Source organism: Pseudocercospora fijiensis (genome assembly GCF_000340215.1).
Source record: "Pseudocercospora fijiensis CIRAD86 unplaced genomic scaffold MYCFIscaffold_10, whole genome shotgun sequence".
Taxonomy (NCBI): domain Eukaryota; kingdom Fungi; phylum Ascomycota; class Dothideomycetes; order Mycosphaerellales; family Mycosphaerellaceae; genus Pseudocercospora; species Pseudocercospora fijiensis.
In genome coordinates, this window is record NW_006921541.1 from 2,455,810 (window position 1) to 2,469,353 (window position 13,544).

The 13,544-nt window shown below is 52.1% G+C and overlaps 6 protein-coding genes across 6 annotated transcripts; 5 read left to right on the plus strand and 1 right to left on the minus strand.

The window, feature by feature from the left end:
* Positions 1-1,440: 1,440 nt before the first annotated feature.
* Positions 1,441-3,443, plus strand: MYCFIDRAFT_209242 (uncharacterized protein). Its single transcript, XM_007933525.1, has 2 exons — positions 1,441-2,896; positions 2,952-3,443. Exons 1-2 carry the CDS (start codon positions 1,614-1,616, stop codon positions 3,067-3,069), a joined length of 1,401 nt encoding a protein of 466 aa, XP_007931716.1. The 5' UTR covers positions 1,441-1,613; the 3' UTR covers positions 3,070-3,443.
* A 632-nt stretch (positions 3,444-4,075) lies between these two features.
* On the plus strand, positions 4,076-4,274 carry MYCFIDRAFT_179443 (uncharacterized protein; the record flags this gene model as incomplete). The annotated part of the gene is given in 2 exon segments (XM_007933526.1): positions 4,076-4,176; positions 4,196-4,274. The coding sequence occupies 2 exon segments, from the start codon at positions 4,076-4,078 to the stop codon at positions 4,272-4,274; spliced, it is 180 nt and encodes a 59-aa protein (XP_007931717.1).
* A 249-nt stretch (positions 4,275-4,523) lies between these two features.
* Positions 4,524-7,340, minus strand: MYCFIDRAFT_90041 (uncharacterized protein; the record flags this gene model as incomplete). Its single annotated transcript, XM_007933527.1, has 2 exons — positions 4,524-6,521; positions 7,218-7,340. The coding sequence occupies 2 exons, from the start codon at positions 7,338-7,340 to the stop codon at positions 4,524-4,526; spliced, it is 2,121 nt and encodes a 706-aa protein (XP_007931718.1).
* Positions 7,341-8,231: 891 nt separating this feature from the next.
* MYCFIDRAFT_100830 (uncharacterized protein) lies at positions 8,232-9,068 on the plus strand (the record flags this gene model as incomplete). The annotated part of the gene is made up of 1 exon (XM_007933528.2): positions 8,232-9,068. A coding segment is annotated over one exon (837 nt), but the record flags the coding sequence as incomplete, so codon positions are not given.
* Positions 9,069-9,361: 293 nt separating this feature from the next.
* MYCFIDRAFT_57472 (uncharacterized protein) lies at positions 9,362-10,686 on the plus strand. Its single transcript, XM_007933131.1, has 2 exons — positions 9,362-10,489; positions 10,545-10,686. The coding sequence occupies exons 1-2, from the start codon at positions 9,372-9,374 to the stop codon at positions 10,597-10,599; spliced, it is 1,173 nt and encodes a 390-aa protein (XP_007931322.1). The 5' UTR covers positions 9,362-9,371; the 3' UTR covers positions 10,600-10,686.
* A 1,889-nt stretch (positions 10,687-12,575) lies between these two features.
* On the plus strand, positions 12,576-13,078 carry MYCFIDRAFT_179449 (uncharacterized protein; the record flags this gene model as incomplete). The annotated part of the gene is made up of 6 exons (XM_007933529.1): positions 12,576-12,635; positions 12,674-12,701; positions 12,729-12,736; positions 12,794-12,848; positions 12,885-13,001; positions 13,047-13,078. 6 exons carry the CDS (start codon positions 12,576-12,578, stop codon positions 13,076-13,078), a joined length of 300 nt encoding a protein of 99 aa, XP_007931720.1.
* Positions 13,079-13,544: the final 466 nt, after the last annotated feature.

Sequence of the window (13,544 nt, forward strand, 5' to 3'; positions counted from 1 at the left end):
CAATCAACAATCTCGCCAAAGACGACGACGAAATGGTGAGACAGCAGGAACAGATGTTGCAACAAGACTTCAACAGTCTTCCGCCGGAGAAGCGCGAGGAATTGTTGAAGGCACGAGCAGAGGAGCATAGGCGTGAGAACGAGCGGAAGCGCAAGGAATACCAGAATCACCGCATGTCCAGGATCGTCGCGGGAGCCAATGGTCAGGAAGTGCATGACTTTGATAGTCCTCGAAATCCCTCGCCTTACGAGCAGGACAAGCAGATGGGTGCTCGACCGGTCTCTTCTAGTTCGAACGACTTCGAGAGGAAGACGGACTTGCAACCTTTCAGAAGAGCGCCCCCCGTCCCTGGTCCCACCGCGACGCTGGTCAAGGCAAACAGTCTCACCAAGAAGAGTGGCTCTACAGGACGGACGAGCTGGCCCAACCGCAAGGAGGAGTGGAAGCGCAATTCGAACGGATCAATACCCGAGGAAGAAAATAAGAGGCCGATCGGTGCGGGTATTGGTGCAGCTCTTGTTGGTGCTGGCAGAGCAGCTGGCTCTGTTGCTCAGCCTAGCCCGAACAGCGCGCCCGCTTCAACAATCTCATCGTTCTCGTCTGCACTTCAGAAGTCAGCCACTGCTCCTGATCTACTGAGCAGTGACGATAGCTCTCGACAGAGCTCACTTGCCACTCTGCCATTCATGCAAAGGCAGAGCTCTGCGGGTCGGGGGAGTCCTGGTGGAACGCCGAGAAGTCCTTTCACCATGTCAAAGGGCGGCCAGAGCTTCAAGATACCTGAATACGTTGGGCCGGAAGATGACGAGGATACATTGAAAGCGTCACAAAGACCCCCACTGTCGCTCCGCATGCCTTCCAATCCAATGCTCACCAGATTGCAAAGCGAGGGCCGCAGTGGTCTCGCCAGTCCTCCTCTCAGCCCAAGCTCGCAGTCAGCACGGCCAGCAGGCCTCAACAGAATGATGAGTAAGCGTGGGCCCAGCTTTGACGTACCTCACCACGAAATTGAATTTGCACCATCTCCAAATGTTGGTGCCATGGACTCATCCGATGACGATTCTGACGAGGGCCTCTTTGCCATCCCGCTGGCCAAACAGCTCCAGGAGAGGAAGCTCTTAGGAAGCTTCAGCGCTTCCAGTTCTGCAAAGACACCTTCAGACAAGAAGGCACGCGAAATTCTAGGCATGTCACCAACCTCGCCTGCTCGGTCTCCCAACAGACCGGGTGTGCCTGAGCTTCGAATCAAGACCTCGAGGGCCAATGTCAAGATTGAGTCGCCGAAGAAGCCGCCGAGTGACAAATTTGGTTCTACCACCGATGACGGAGACAGCGCCTACCCGCAGTCTGGCTCGTCGGGGACTCCATGGTCAGCAGATTCGCCCGACGACTCGGCGCACATAGACCGCCGTGGTAGCTTCGCAAGCAATATCTGGGCCAATCGTCCACCTGTGGAAGACATTGCAGAACAGCTTGACAACTTTTTCCCGAATGTTGACCTTGACCAGCCCGTGGGAGAAGAGGCTGAAGGTGCTGAGGGTAGTCCAGTTTCAGCCACCAAGAATGGGCTTCAGCCCAAGACATCATCCTCTGCTCTGGCCGAAAGCCGAAGCATGACGCCGCTCTCGACACCTCCTCCCTCCAGCTATGATACCGGGACCTTCGACAGCGACGACTCCACTCTCAAGAGTGGAGAGCTCAATACTGTTGCAAGCAGGAGCATCCGCAAGTCGGGCGGTCTCAGCAGGACTAAGAGTATTCGAGATGTGGTCAAGAACAACTACACGCATCTTGGAGGGCCCTCCAATCACCCTTCTGTGTCCTCTGTGGCATCAAGTCGCGCCCCGAGCATGCACGCCAACATGGCTACCTATCAGCCGTCTGCTTACATGCCGAATAGGATCAGCACGCTTCGGAATGACACTTCTGGAATTGCCCGACGCAAGAGCACCAAGATGTTTGGCGCCAAGATCGAGCAAGTCAAGCCTGCTCGTGGCAGTCGTCTGATCCACAATCTCGAGACCATTCCTCAGGATCATATTCCTGCCGGCAATGTGCACAAACCCGAGCGTCAGCCAACGTTCAAATGGATGCGTGGCCAGCTTATTGGAAAAGGCACGTTTGGGCGTGTCTATCTTGGTATGAACACCACAACTGGAGAGCTGCTCGCGGTCAAGCAAGTCGAAGTCAATCCCAAAGCGCAGAACGCCGACCCAGCCAAGGTGCGAGAAATGGTGAAGGCTTTGGATCAGGAGATCGACACCATGCAACATCTCGATCACGTCAACATCGTGCAGTACCTTGGATGTGAGAGGAAGGAGTATAGCATTTCCATCTTCTTGGAATATATCTCGGGTGGCAGTATTGGTTCCTGCTTGAGGAAGCATGGCAAGTTCGAGGAGCCCGTCGTCAGCTCCCTGACACGACAGACGCTTGGCGGTCTTGCATACCTACACTCTGAGGGTATCCTGCATCGTGATCTAAAGGCTGACAATATTCTCCTCGACCTTGACGGCACTTGCAAGATCTCTGATTTTGGTATCTCGAAGCGATCTGCGAACCCCTACAATAACGACATCACGAACTCCATGCAAGGCTCGGTCTTCTGGATGGCTCCCGAGGTCATCCGTGCTCAGTCGCAAGCTCTTTCCATACCTGCTGGTGAAGGCCTGGACCCTACCATGAGCAGCCAAGGCTACAGTGCCAAGGTCGACATCTGGTCGCTCGGATGTGTGGTTCTGGAGATGTTTGCCGGGCGCCGACCTTGGAGCAAGGAAGAAGCCATTGGTGCAATCTACAAGCTGGGCAGTCTCAATCAGGCCCCGCCGATACCTGACGATGTTTCTACCGTGGTAGGACCTGCGGCGCTGAGCTTCATGTACGACTGCTTTACCATGTGAGTTTTCCCGATCCGAATTGTGTCATTTGAAAGAGAAACTAACGTGTAACAGTGATCCTGGCGAGCGACCAACTGCCGATACCCTTCTCCGAGCACCATTCTGCATTTTCGATCCCCACTACAACTTCTTAGACACCGAGCTATACGCCAAGATTCGTGGAGCATTCTAGGTAAAGCTTCGACGCTGTCTTCAGCAGACTTCACGGTCTTCTGACGATAGCGGAATCACGTTACCCCCAAGCAGCGACGGATCTCACATGAGCGGGCTTGAGCCTTGGGTTTGGGATCCTCCTCAACGCTCGAAATAACTTACAATCCAACATCCTTTCACACGCGCCGCCCGCCCTTACATGCGCTCGTGGACCAGCTTTGGTCTGCGCATCCTGCGCCTTTTGGTTGGGATTCTCTGACTTACGAATATACCCTGTTGCATATACTGCTTCTGGTCACACGATGGAATCTTGGAATTTATGGACTTTTTTAAACCACTACATTTTCTTTGCGAGCGATAGCATTTAACGAGATCATGAGACAAATCCTGGATGTGGATGTGTGTTGCAGTGTATAGGGATGGGATGGGATTGGAGTAGATGGACTCGCGGCTTGGATATATGCTGCTGAGTAGACAGGTATGAGAAGGAGCGGGATGAAGATGGCGGAGTGAGTGAATAGGTAGTAGTAGTATTGAATGAAACGACGTTGTGGTGAGGCCTGAAAGGCATATATACGGTCTCGGGTTCGCTTTTCGATGTGGTCTTGCTGCTGACTACAAACCAAGCATGCACTTCGCCCTTCGCCTGTATGTATAACCAAGGCTATGCTAAAAGCCTCGCGAGGGCGGTTTTGTTTTTGAAACGATAGAATCGGCAGCACGCAAGTCGCCCATCTAATCTTCTTTCACGACCCACCGTACGCACACGGCCGACCTAAAGATAAGAGATCTGGTCGCAGACAGACCATGGACGAGTGAGTACGCAATACCAGTGCTTAAAGGAAGGACGGGTTCAAAAAAAATCGAGTTTTGCTTACCGATAAGTAGTTGAGGATGGGCTCGTCGAGCTTTCTGAAGTTGTTATTAATTCGATGTTTGGATAGCAAGCATCGAAGGTCGTCTACAAGGCATTTTTACCTAAGAGGAGTTAGCTACTCTCCGGAGACTACGCCCTATCGGCGGCAATGGTCTTGGACTTTCGAAATGAGAAAATTGATCCCCTAGTCCTTAAAACCCAATGGGAGTGGTGTCGTGGACGAGCAAGAGATTCTGGAGGCAAGAAAGAGTATGTATGCATGCATTAGAACTATTGCACTTCCGGGGACTGGCGCCGAAGGACAGGCAGGATGCGGGCGGTCGGGCAATAATCATGCCGATTCTTGACATCTTTCGCTTGCGTATACGCTTTTAACCTAGTGGTCTGTTGCCATCAGACCCGCTGGTCGCTCGAAAATGCCAGAAGCATTATTGCAGAGGATGGGAAGGGAGGTTCCGACCGTGCTTGGTTGGGTAATCAAGGTTCGTGTTTTGCTCTTGTAATTACACACAAGCAGACCCGGATCATTCGTTCATTCGCAATCATCTCATTCGGAAAAGATATTCATACTATTAGGCTCTCTAAAGTCATCTCGCTCATTGTGATCGCATCGTAGTCTTGGTCTTCTGTGGCGTTCTCAACATCTCCGAAGAATACTTCGCTATGGGTACCGCGACGGCTATAGAATCCGCACCAATCTTCGCATGCTCACCTCCTCTTCTCGGAGGATCTGAGCTCTTCCCTCTGATCTGAGTCGGTGCCAATCCTTCCGCTCTTGGTTCTGGTGGGCTTCGTTTGGCATATGAGGAAATGATCGAGTCCGACAAGGAGCGAAGGGTTTCCTGTCTCTGCGCCCGGCTCATATTCACGTCTGGCATTACTGCGGGGAGACGGGGACTGGGGGTTTGTGGTGGGGGTTTGGGAAGTTTCTTGTGAGCTGCCAGTGGTGTCTTGGGTCGGTAAGGCGAGTTGGAAAGAGCATTCGTAGGTTTCGGCGTGGGTGTTATCGAGAGCAAGGCGCTCATAGTAGCGCTCGCCATTGCACCTGCTGGGGTGGCATGCTGCAAGGAGATGCCCAGACCGTCCGAGATCACGACGGCTTCCTTGAGCGGTTCATTTGTTCCTTCTGCTACCGATGGCCGGCGAGCGTTGGTCTGTCGGCCTGTGCGGCTATCTGGAGTCACTGGGCGGCCTGTGGCTGCTTCAAACGCATCGAGCCTGGCCTGCGCTGCTTTGAGATCCTTCTTGTATCCTTTGACGTCCAGCTTGTACATGATGATCTCCTGAATGCAGTGCTTCAGCTCCTGCTCAAGCAAGGGAATTTTCGACTCATCCAATGTGTGACGATTTGATGAGTCCTGGAGCATTGCCGATGGCTTTGATATTCTTCGTACACGGTCAGTCAGTGCAATTGCCGCTTCTTGCGTGACTTGAGGGGTGACGGAATGCATTTTCTGAGCGGCAATTTTAGACTGACGTCGGATCTCGGAGTGCAGCAACTCGTCGAATCTCTCGCGATCCGCTCGTGCTTGCTCCAAGTGCGCCTTACAAGTCGTGAGCTGCTCCCTTATATCTGCTGGCGCATCTGGATCTGATCCGATCTTACTTCCTTCGTGTTCGGCCAGGAGCCGTGCCCCTTCCAATTCATGAATTCTTGCATCTTTCTCGGCGACGAGTAGCCTCAAGTCGTCAAGCTGTTGAATCAATGGATCGTTTCGCAATGTTGCCCGCTTCTGCACAAGTTCGTTCTCAACCACTCGATGCTCCATTTCACTGGTAGCAACGACTCGTTCCACTTGGCCTGCACGTCCTGAGCTTGCCTCTTGTAGCTGGCGCCGTAATTCATTGCGCTCTTTCGGCATACATTTCTGCCAGTCAGAAAGTCTTCGCGCCTGTTCGCATGCCTCATAGAAGCCCTCTAAAGCATCTATCTTAGCCATGTTTGCTGACTCGAGAGCTGCTTCCAATGTGCCAATCATGGCTCGTGAAGCCTTCTCTCCGTCCTTGGCTTTGCGAACGATATCCTTGAGTTGAATGATACGCTTCTCGCTACGCTCGGTGGCGTCTTTCAGCTGATCGCGCTCTTGTCGAATCTCTCCCAGCTGTGCTTGAGCCTTCAAAGATAGGCTGAGCTTCCGTCTGACAGACTCTAATTCTACAAATGTGTCATCGAGATGTTGCCTTTGATGCTCTGATGTGGAGCCTGACGACTGTATAGATCGGCTGGATATACTGTCTTGTGATAGTCGCAAGCGCCGGTTGTTGGCGTGAAGGTCATCGAGGACAGTAGTATGGCTCGGCTGATCGTTTGCAGATGATGCCATCGAGTACTGCTGGTCCAGCAATGCGATGTATGCACGATACGACTCAAGTTCTCGTTCGTGGGCTTCTTTCAGAGATGCCGTGTGAGATTCATGAGCAGACCGCATTAAATCGATCTGCTTCATCGTTTCACGCATGTTGGTGAAGCCAGGCCGCACCTGGACTTCGGCCGTTTCTCGTGTCATAGGATGCTGAACATCTCCAACAACGCTCTGGCTACTGCCGTTCCTGGAGCTGCCCATAGAACCAGAGACGCTCGCCGACTTTCGGTGCTGACTGGGTGTAGCAGGGTGTATTTCCAGTGAAGGTCTAGTGCATGACAGCGTAGCTAACTCATTTCTACCGATAGCAGATTTGAAAGACGATATCTGGGGCGATGCAAGCGAGCAGTGTCTATCTCTTCGTGGCGTCCTCTCGTTCAAGTAGTCAAAATTCATCACACCTCGCGAATATCCGTCAGAAGATCCGTGCTTGTAAAGAGATGTCTTGTGAGTTGGCTCCTGTGGACTGCTATGGGGCCGCTCAATGCCTGATGCCAGCTTCGCGTGGTCCAGAACCGTAACTGTACCTGCCGACTTGATGTCTGCGTATTGCCCGCCTGGTCGATGCCAAGTCGGTGTCGACCCAGGCAGCTCAACGGGCTCTGTCGTGGCGGCTTCGAACATTGGCGTAGAAGGTTCTGTTCGTGAGCGCGGTCGTCCATGCAGCGGTTGAAGGCCAGAAGAAGTTGACAGTAAGTGGGCGCTCAGCTGAGGCGACTTGAGCATGTCGGATACGACAGCCATGAGGCTTGTCGCTGACTGGACAGCGGCATCCTGGAGTGCAATAGACTCGTGCGCTCTGCTACTTTGAGTGGACCTTGCTGCTAAAGGTTGATCAAAGTCCAGAGGTACAGGTTTGCGGTTGGCCTTGCTGGATCCCTGAATGTTCGTTGAGCTGAGTATGACATTCTTCATCGGCTGACGTACCTTTGCATTGCGGCTGTATTCTAACCCCTTGATTGTGATACATTCAGCTGGAATAGGGACCAATGAAGCAGAGGCATGTTTCCGGTCGCCCTTGGTCCACGTAAAGAATTTGTTGGTAGTCATGTCAGTCTCACATTATTGTTGTAGCAGGTGGTATCAATCGGCGGAGACGGCGTTGCAACGGATCAGTAGGAATACAATATGACTTCTCCCGGGTAGCAACAACATTCTGCCTGCACACACCACATTGCATGCAGAGTAAGATTGAAGGCGCTCCTCCATGCGCCATCCTGGTACCCAGCGTCTAGGCTCTGGCTTCCACCACCATAAGACCATATCCTCAAAATAGAGCTGGAAAGCTGAACATTGGGCGCAACGAAACTGCGTGGCTCTACTCCGACTGTATTTGGCAAAGCTGCTCGAAGCGTATGGTTCCAGTCGTCCAAAACAGCGTGCTGAAACAGGCGCAAGCGATTATTCATACGTTCCGAGAGGCCGTAGAGACCAATCGAGGCATGTTCTAACCGCTGGATACTGTGAAGCACTCGGCAGACGTGCCTTGGTGGTGAAGGTGATGGCCTTGTCCATGGCGGCGGCAAAAATGGCTGGGATTTTCTGGCCCTGTCGGTTTCGGCGCCTGCAGGAGAACATGTATCTACTTTTGACATCACATACATACAGTACGGAGACGACACTGCAATTCCTCGCATCTCCGGTGAATCGAGCTTCAAGAAGAACTGCCGAGTCAGACGGCCAGTCGTAGCGAGCCACAGGCTCCTTCAAAATTCCTCCGTCTTACTTATGTTCATGCTACCCTGGACTACACCTGCATTTCTGAGCTCTTAGAACATGCATACGAGCCACAGCAGAAGGCGGTACAGCCGCAGCAAAGATCCAGAGTCAGACAGCGATCGTGGAAACAGAAAGCGACGGCAAAGGTCACCATCATCTGAAAGGGATGATCGCAGCAGGCGGCGCCGTCGCTACTCCGATTCTGAAGACGACAGGCCCGGCAGAAAAGCAAGACCGAGCTCGCGCCGGAATGAATATGCTGATGAGCACTCGAGAGGCCAGAGGAAGGAAGATCGTAGAAGCGATCATCGGCGTGGGGAACGTGACGACCGGTCAAAAAGAGACTGCGAAGACGATCGGAAATCTTCTCGTCGCGAGAGGGAGCACAGATATAGGGACCGATCAGTATCGCGGGAGCGAACCAAGCGGCCACACGACCGCAAGCGTTCACCATCTCCCACTGCCAAGAAGCGAAACTCTCGCTCAGCGTCACCTCCTCCACGAAAGTCAAGAGCTCCTTTACCGTCGCAAGATGAATCATTCCGTGGCGAGCTTGCGCCTGGCGAGAGGCCGCCCGAGAAGCAGAAGCCCAATTTCAAGCCAACAGGATTACTGGCCAAGGAGGCAAATACCGTAGTCGGGACGACCACTGTGCTGAAGTACCATGAGCCTCCGGAAGCAAGGAAGCCGTCGGCAAAGGAACAGTGGCGAATGTATGTCTTCAAGAAGAAAGACTTGCTCGACACCATTCAGCTGTACACGCGAAGTGCTTGGCTGATTGGAAGAGATCAGAAGATCACCGATCTCCATCTCGAGCATCCCAGCATCTCCAAGCAGCATGCTGTAATACAGTTCCGACACCGAACCACTACAAATGAGTTCGGCGACAAGCTGAGCAAGGTCAAACCGTATCTCATCGATCTGGAAAGCGCGAATGGAAGCAAGTTGAATGGGAAAAAAGTTGAGACCAGTCGCTATCTGGAGCTGATTGATGGAGATGTGGTATCATTCGGCGACAGCGAGCGCGAATACGTTATGATGCTGCCCGGAGCGGACTGATAGCAAGCAGTCCATTAAGCTATGCTGGTCCGGGGGACTTGATTCACAGAGCTACTCATGAGCAGATCAAGACATGCTCCTTAGTATAGAGATGAAGAGTGATGCTCCACTATCAATATGCTCAAGCTGGGACTGCGAACAATTTCCGAAAAAAGAGTGCTCGGATTCCTCGCGTTGCGGCACGCGTGTGCGAAAGTAAAATGATGACGTGACCTGAGCCAAAAGCCAAAAGCTTGAGCGCGATTTCAAAGAAACACTGCCCAGTGCATCAAGTATTTTCCTACATCTTTCATCGCCAATGCAATGACAACAAGGTCGCCGAGCAGTTGCTTGCGCGCTGTCTCGAGCTTTCACTCACCAAATCACCATGCCCTTTTCCGGCAAACCGCACTCCAGCGCACGCTCATAGCTTTCACCGGAAAGCAGCCACAAATATGTCGCTGGGCATCATCCTCAAGCAGCTCCTCACAACCTGACCTGAGCAAACCGGAGCAAACCGCGTTAGCTGAAATCGAGGGCCTCAAGACCAGCGACCCAATAAATCCTTCGCGCTCCACCCTCCCACCGCCTCTCAAGCTACCAACCCGTCGATCAGAGAATATCGCTCTGTACTACTTCCGCATTGGCAGGGCATACGGTAGCTTCTACTGGGTCGGAATCAAGGCGGTTTGGTTCAACTACCAAGCTGCCACACAGTTACGGGAACGCATCAGGAGACAGGCTGGCGAGAAGAAGGTTTCTAGGAGTCAAGAGTTTGCTTTGATGACCAGATCTGAATTCCAGCTATTGGCTCGGAATAGTCATGATATCGGCAAGCTGCCGTTTTTTGGTCTCTTGGTTGCTCTGTTCGGGGAATGGCTGCCAGTCATCGTGCCTTTCATACCTGGCGCTGTTCCGGGAACCTGCCGCATCCCGAAGCAGATCGAGGGGATGAGGAAGAAAGCTGAGGAGAGGAGAAGGAGCAGCTTTAGGCAAGGTATCAGTGAGCCTGCTGAAGACCAATTGAGGTTGGAAGCTGCTGCAGATGCAAATTCTAGCACAGAATACCCAATTTCGCGCAAAGAGTATGCTGCACAGATGCTCTCGAAACTGCGAGATGATCAATTATTCCATCTGTCCTCGACACTGAATCTCCACAACCGAATATGGGACCGAATCCAGCTTCCACCCCCATCGTTTCTTCTGCGTCGCGGGCTCTCGAAGCATCTATCCTATCTGGGCAGCGATGATTTCCTCCTCGAGCGCTACGGAGGTGCCTTCAAGCTCAGCACCGAGGAGGTCGAAATTGCTTGTGAAGAGCGTGGTTTAGATGTGCTCGGCAGGCCCGAGCAGAAGCTGCGAGAAAATCTTACCTGGTGGCTGGCACGCCAGAAGGATGATAAAGGCAAAGGCTCGGCGATACTCGCGATGCTTTTTAGACGGTTAGAAATGCGGCAATGGCTCAAACTTCATCTCAGTGCTAATCCTTATTCGCAGGCCGAACGCATGGGAAGGACAAACTCCAGGTCAAACCAAAATCTCGAGAAAGTGACGCGTATGGAGACGATGTCACGTTTTGTATAGATAGATGACTGCAAGATATTTTTGGCCAGAGAATACATCCCGTCATTGCTTATTGCTTCGTTTCCGTGATTGGCTCACCTGCCGAGTCTGGCAATGGTTTGAAAGCATTTGAATGCATCTACCTGATGGTGGATGGTGGTTCCAACTGTCAGGCTGTGCTCACAGATCAGTTGTGGCGTCTTGATCTGTTAGGTGCTCTTTCAGTATTCGAAATCGTCCATTGGCACGCTAGTCACCACTCTGGCGTGTCTTTTACATTGACCTTTTAGGCTATCCTCACTTCTTACCATATTGTCGTTGAAGGCTAAAGCAAAGGGGTCTCACCAAACTTATCACAGCCTTCTTGCTCATGCTTACCTTCGACCTCGTGGTATCGTTGGTGCTCATCTAACCTCGGCGGCCACCAGAACGCAACCTGTTCGGGAATGAGCCACATATTCAAGACGCGTAATAGGATTCCGTGGAAAGTTCTGCAGGCGGAATAGCCGACTGGACCTTGATTGCCGATGGCGAATTCATGAGGGGAGTGTGCGATTGCTGTGCATGGAGCACTTGTCTAAGGTGTTGAGGAGTAGGATATTGTTGCAAGACATATAAGATCGGCATACGGAGCGTGGAGATCTCTGGGTCCAAGCAGTAAGACACAGGTCAGTAGTAGCCGTCTTGGAGACGGCACATGTTTCGCCTGGTGGCACAGGCCGACGATACATACTGCAGCTGAACTGACTCCCATTACAGATACGGTCCACTCCTCGATGGGGAGTCTGGGAGAGGTGTTGTCGAAGTAAGTACACACGCGCTGAAGAATTATTCCCAGGTAGTGCTTGAGCGGTTCCACGATTAATAAAATCAATGACTTTGATGAACGGTGTTGGGAAGCTTGCTTCGCCCAGTGCCCATAGCGTGAGACCGTATGCAAACTTCTAAGTTCTGTCATATTAGACGGATTTCGCCACACTTTTGACCACCGCTCCAAGCACCGCTCCGTGGCTCGATTAGGCCGCCAAGCGCCAATATAGGCTTAGTTATCCGTCTCTTCCGCTGCACTGTAAATGCACCAGGTACGCGACGCGTAGAGCGTAGTCAGGTCCAGCGGCTCCTTCCACTAAGCTAAGCCGCTTTCATTCACTTGGCTTCCATATTAGGCTATAGAGCGACCGCTCCATAGCTGGAGCGGTCGCTCTAAAGGCCTGTGCTTAAGCACATGCCACCTGTCTATTCCACCAATTAGAAGGCCTCGAGCGGTGTTGGAGCGGTGGTCAAAAGTGTGGCGAAATCCATCTATTGAAAGTAGTGTCACCTCGGGCTTTTCTTGATCTGTGTTTCGTGCACATCCTCTCACGGCAAGCAGGTGATATACATAGGATAGACGATTATTGGACCCTTGCTGCAGCAATGGCTCGTCTGCGATGCTCGGCTCAGTGGACGCCGCATTACTTGTTGAATCACCGCCGCTTAAAGCATTGTCATGCACTGCAGTCGGGCGGTGCGGTGCACAATGGCGGTCTCCTTGCAGCGCGGACAGCTCGCCACGTGTAACGCAGGAGAGACAGCATTTGACCTGACTCTTCAAAAATCAGGAGTACATACGGGCTCGCTCGAGGCGATGCAGTGTGGCTCATGCAGGAGGACCGATAGCATGCATTCATTCACCGCAAGAATTCGGCTGGAATTTCACCTCGAACACTTGATTGACATTCCTCCAGCATTTTCTATCAGGAAAGCGTAATTCGTCCAGTAATAAGATGTGAATTGTCGGTGACGTGGAACCTTCTGACACATTTCTGGGCAGGCCGCCAATTTGCCGTGGCGGTCAGTGGCAGGTCTATGCAACCCCTTACGTCCTGCAGGCTGCAGGTACCGCCTGCACTGTCTGAGCATGGAGGCTGCACGCACGCCACGAGCATGTTTCATAGGCGTCGCGCAACCACCGCATTCGGGACGATGGTCGGCACTAGAGTAAGACTGCTGACAGCTACTGCGCTTCGTGTGCAGTACTGCAGAGTGCAGTCATATATTAAATGACATATATGTCTGATCAGGTCGACGGGTACGTTGCTGGTGGGGGTTGTGCGAGATGTGGTTGGCATTGGCAAGTGGCCCGAGTCACGGCCCGACGGGGAGGGCAAGGATCCTGAAACTTGCTGCGAGCTTGCATCAAGTTGCATGCATGGCTGGCTGGCGAGGAGGGTCGGCCACTGTCAGGTACCAGCGTTGGTGGAGGAGCTCTATAACATTTCAATCATACCGCAGCGTCCTGGGATGCCTTGGGCAGCGCACGCCGGAGAGTCGACGGTGTCGGGTATGTCACCGCGGATGTCAGGGTACGCGTACGATGGCACACCGATGGTATATCATCAACACTGGCTGGTCGACGTCTAATAATTATCTAATAATACGAGCATCTGTGATGAGTAACTCTGCGATCAACCCCACGTCCCATGTAACTAAATCAGAATCTTATCCTAATATATCAGAATCTCGGCAACTACCGGTTCCTTACATAATGCTAAGCAATGCGACCGATTACTATGCGACACGCCTATAATAATGTCGTGCGCGAGAGCACATAATACTGTAGCGGTAGGTGAGTGAGTTCCGGGTTAGGTAGACTAGGTTTTTCAGTAGAATAAGTAAATATAGACCTCGAAACAGACTTCTTAACAGCAGTAGACTATATAAATAGCAACTAGTTACAATATTAGTATGCTCTGCTAGCATTTCGAGGCTCTACAACATATATAGGATCGTGCCCTATAGGCCGGCTATTCGCGAGAGGGTGGTCGTACTATATATCTATATTCTAGCTCGAGTGGTAACGCTTATAGTTAGGTACGAGGTTGCTAAGGGCTCCGTAGCTATAGTTGAATTGCTAGTTAACTATATACTGCTGTTGCTAGCTTAGAGTAAAGT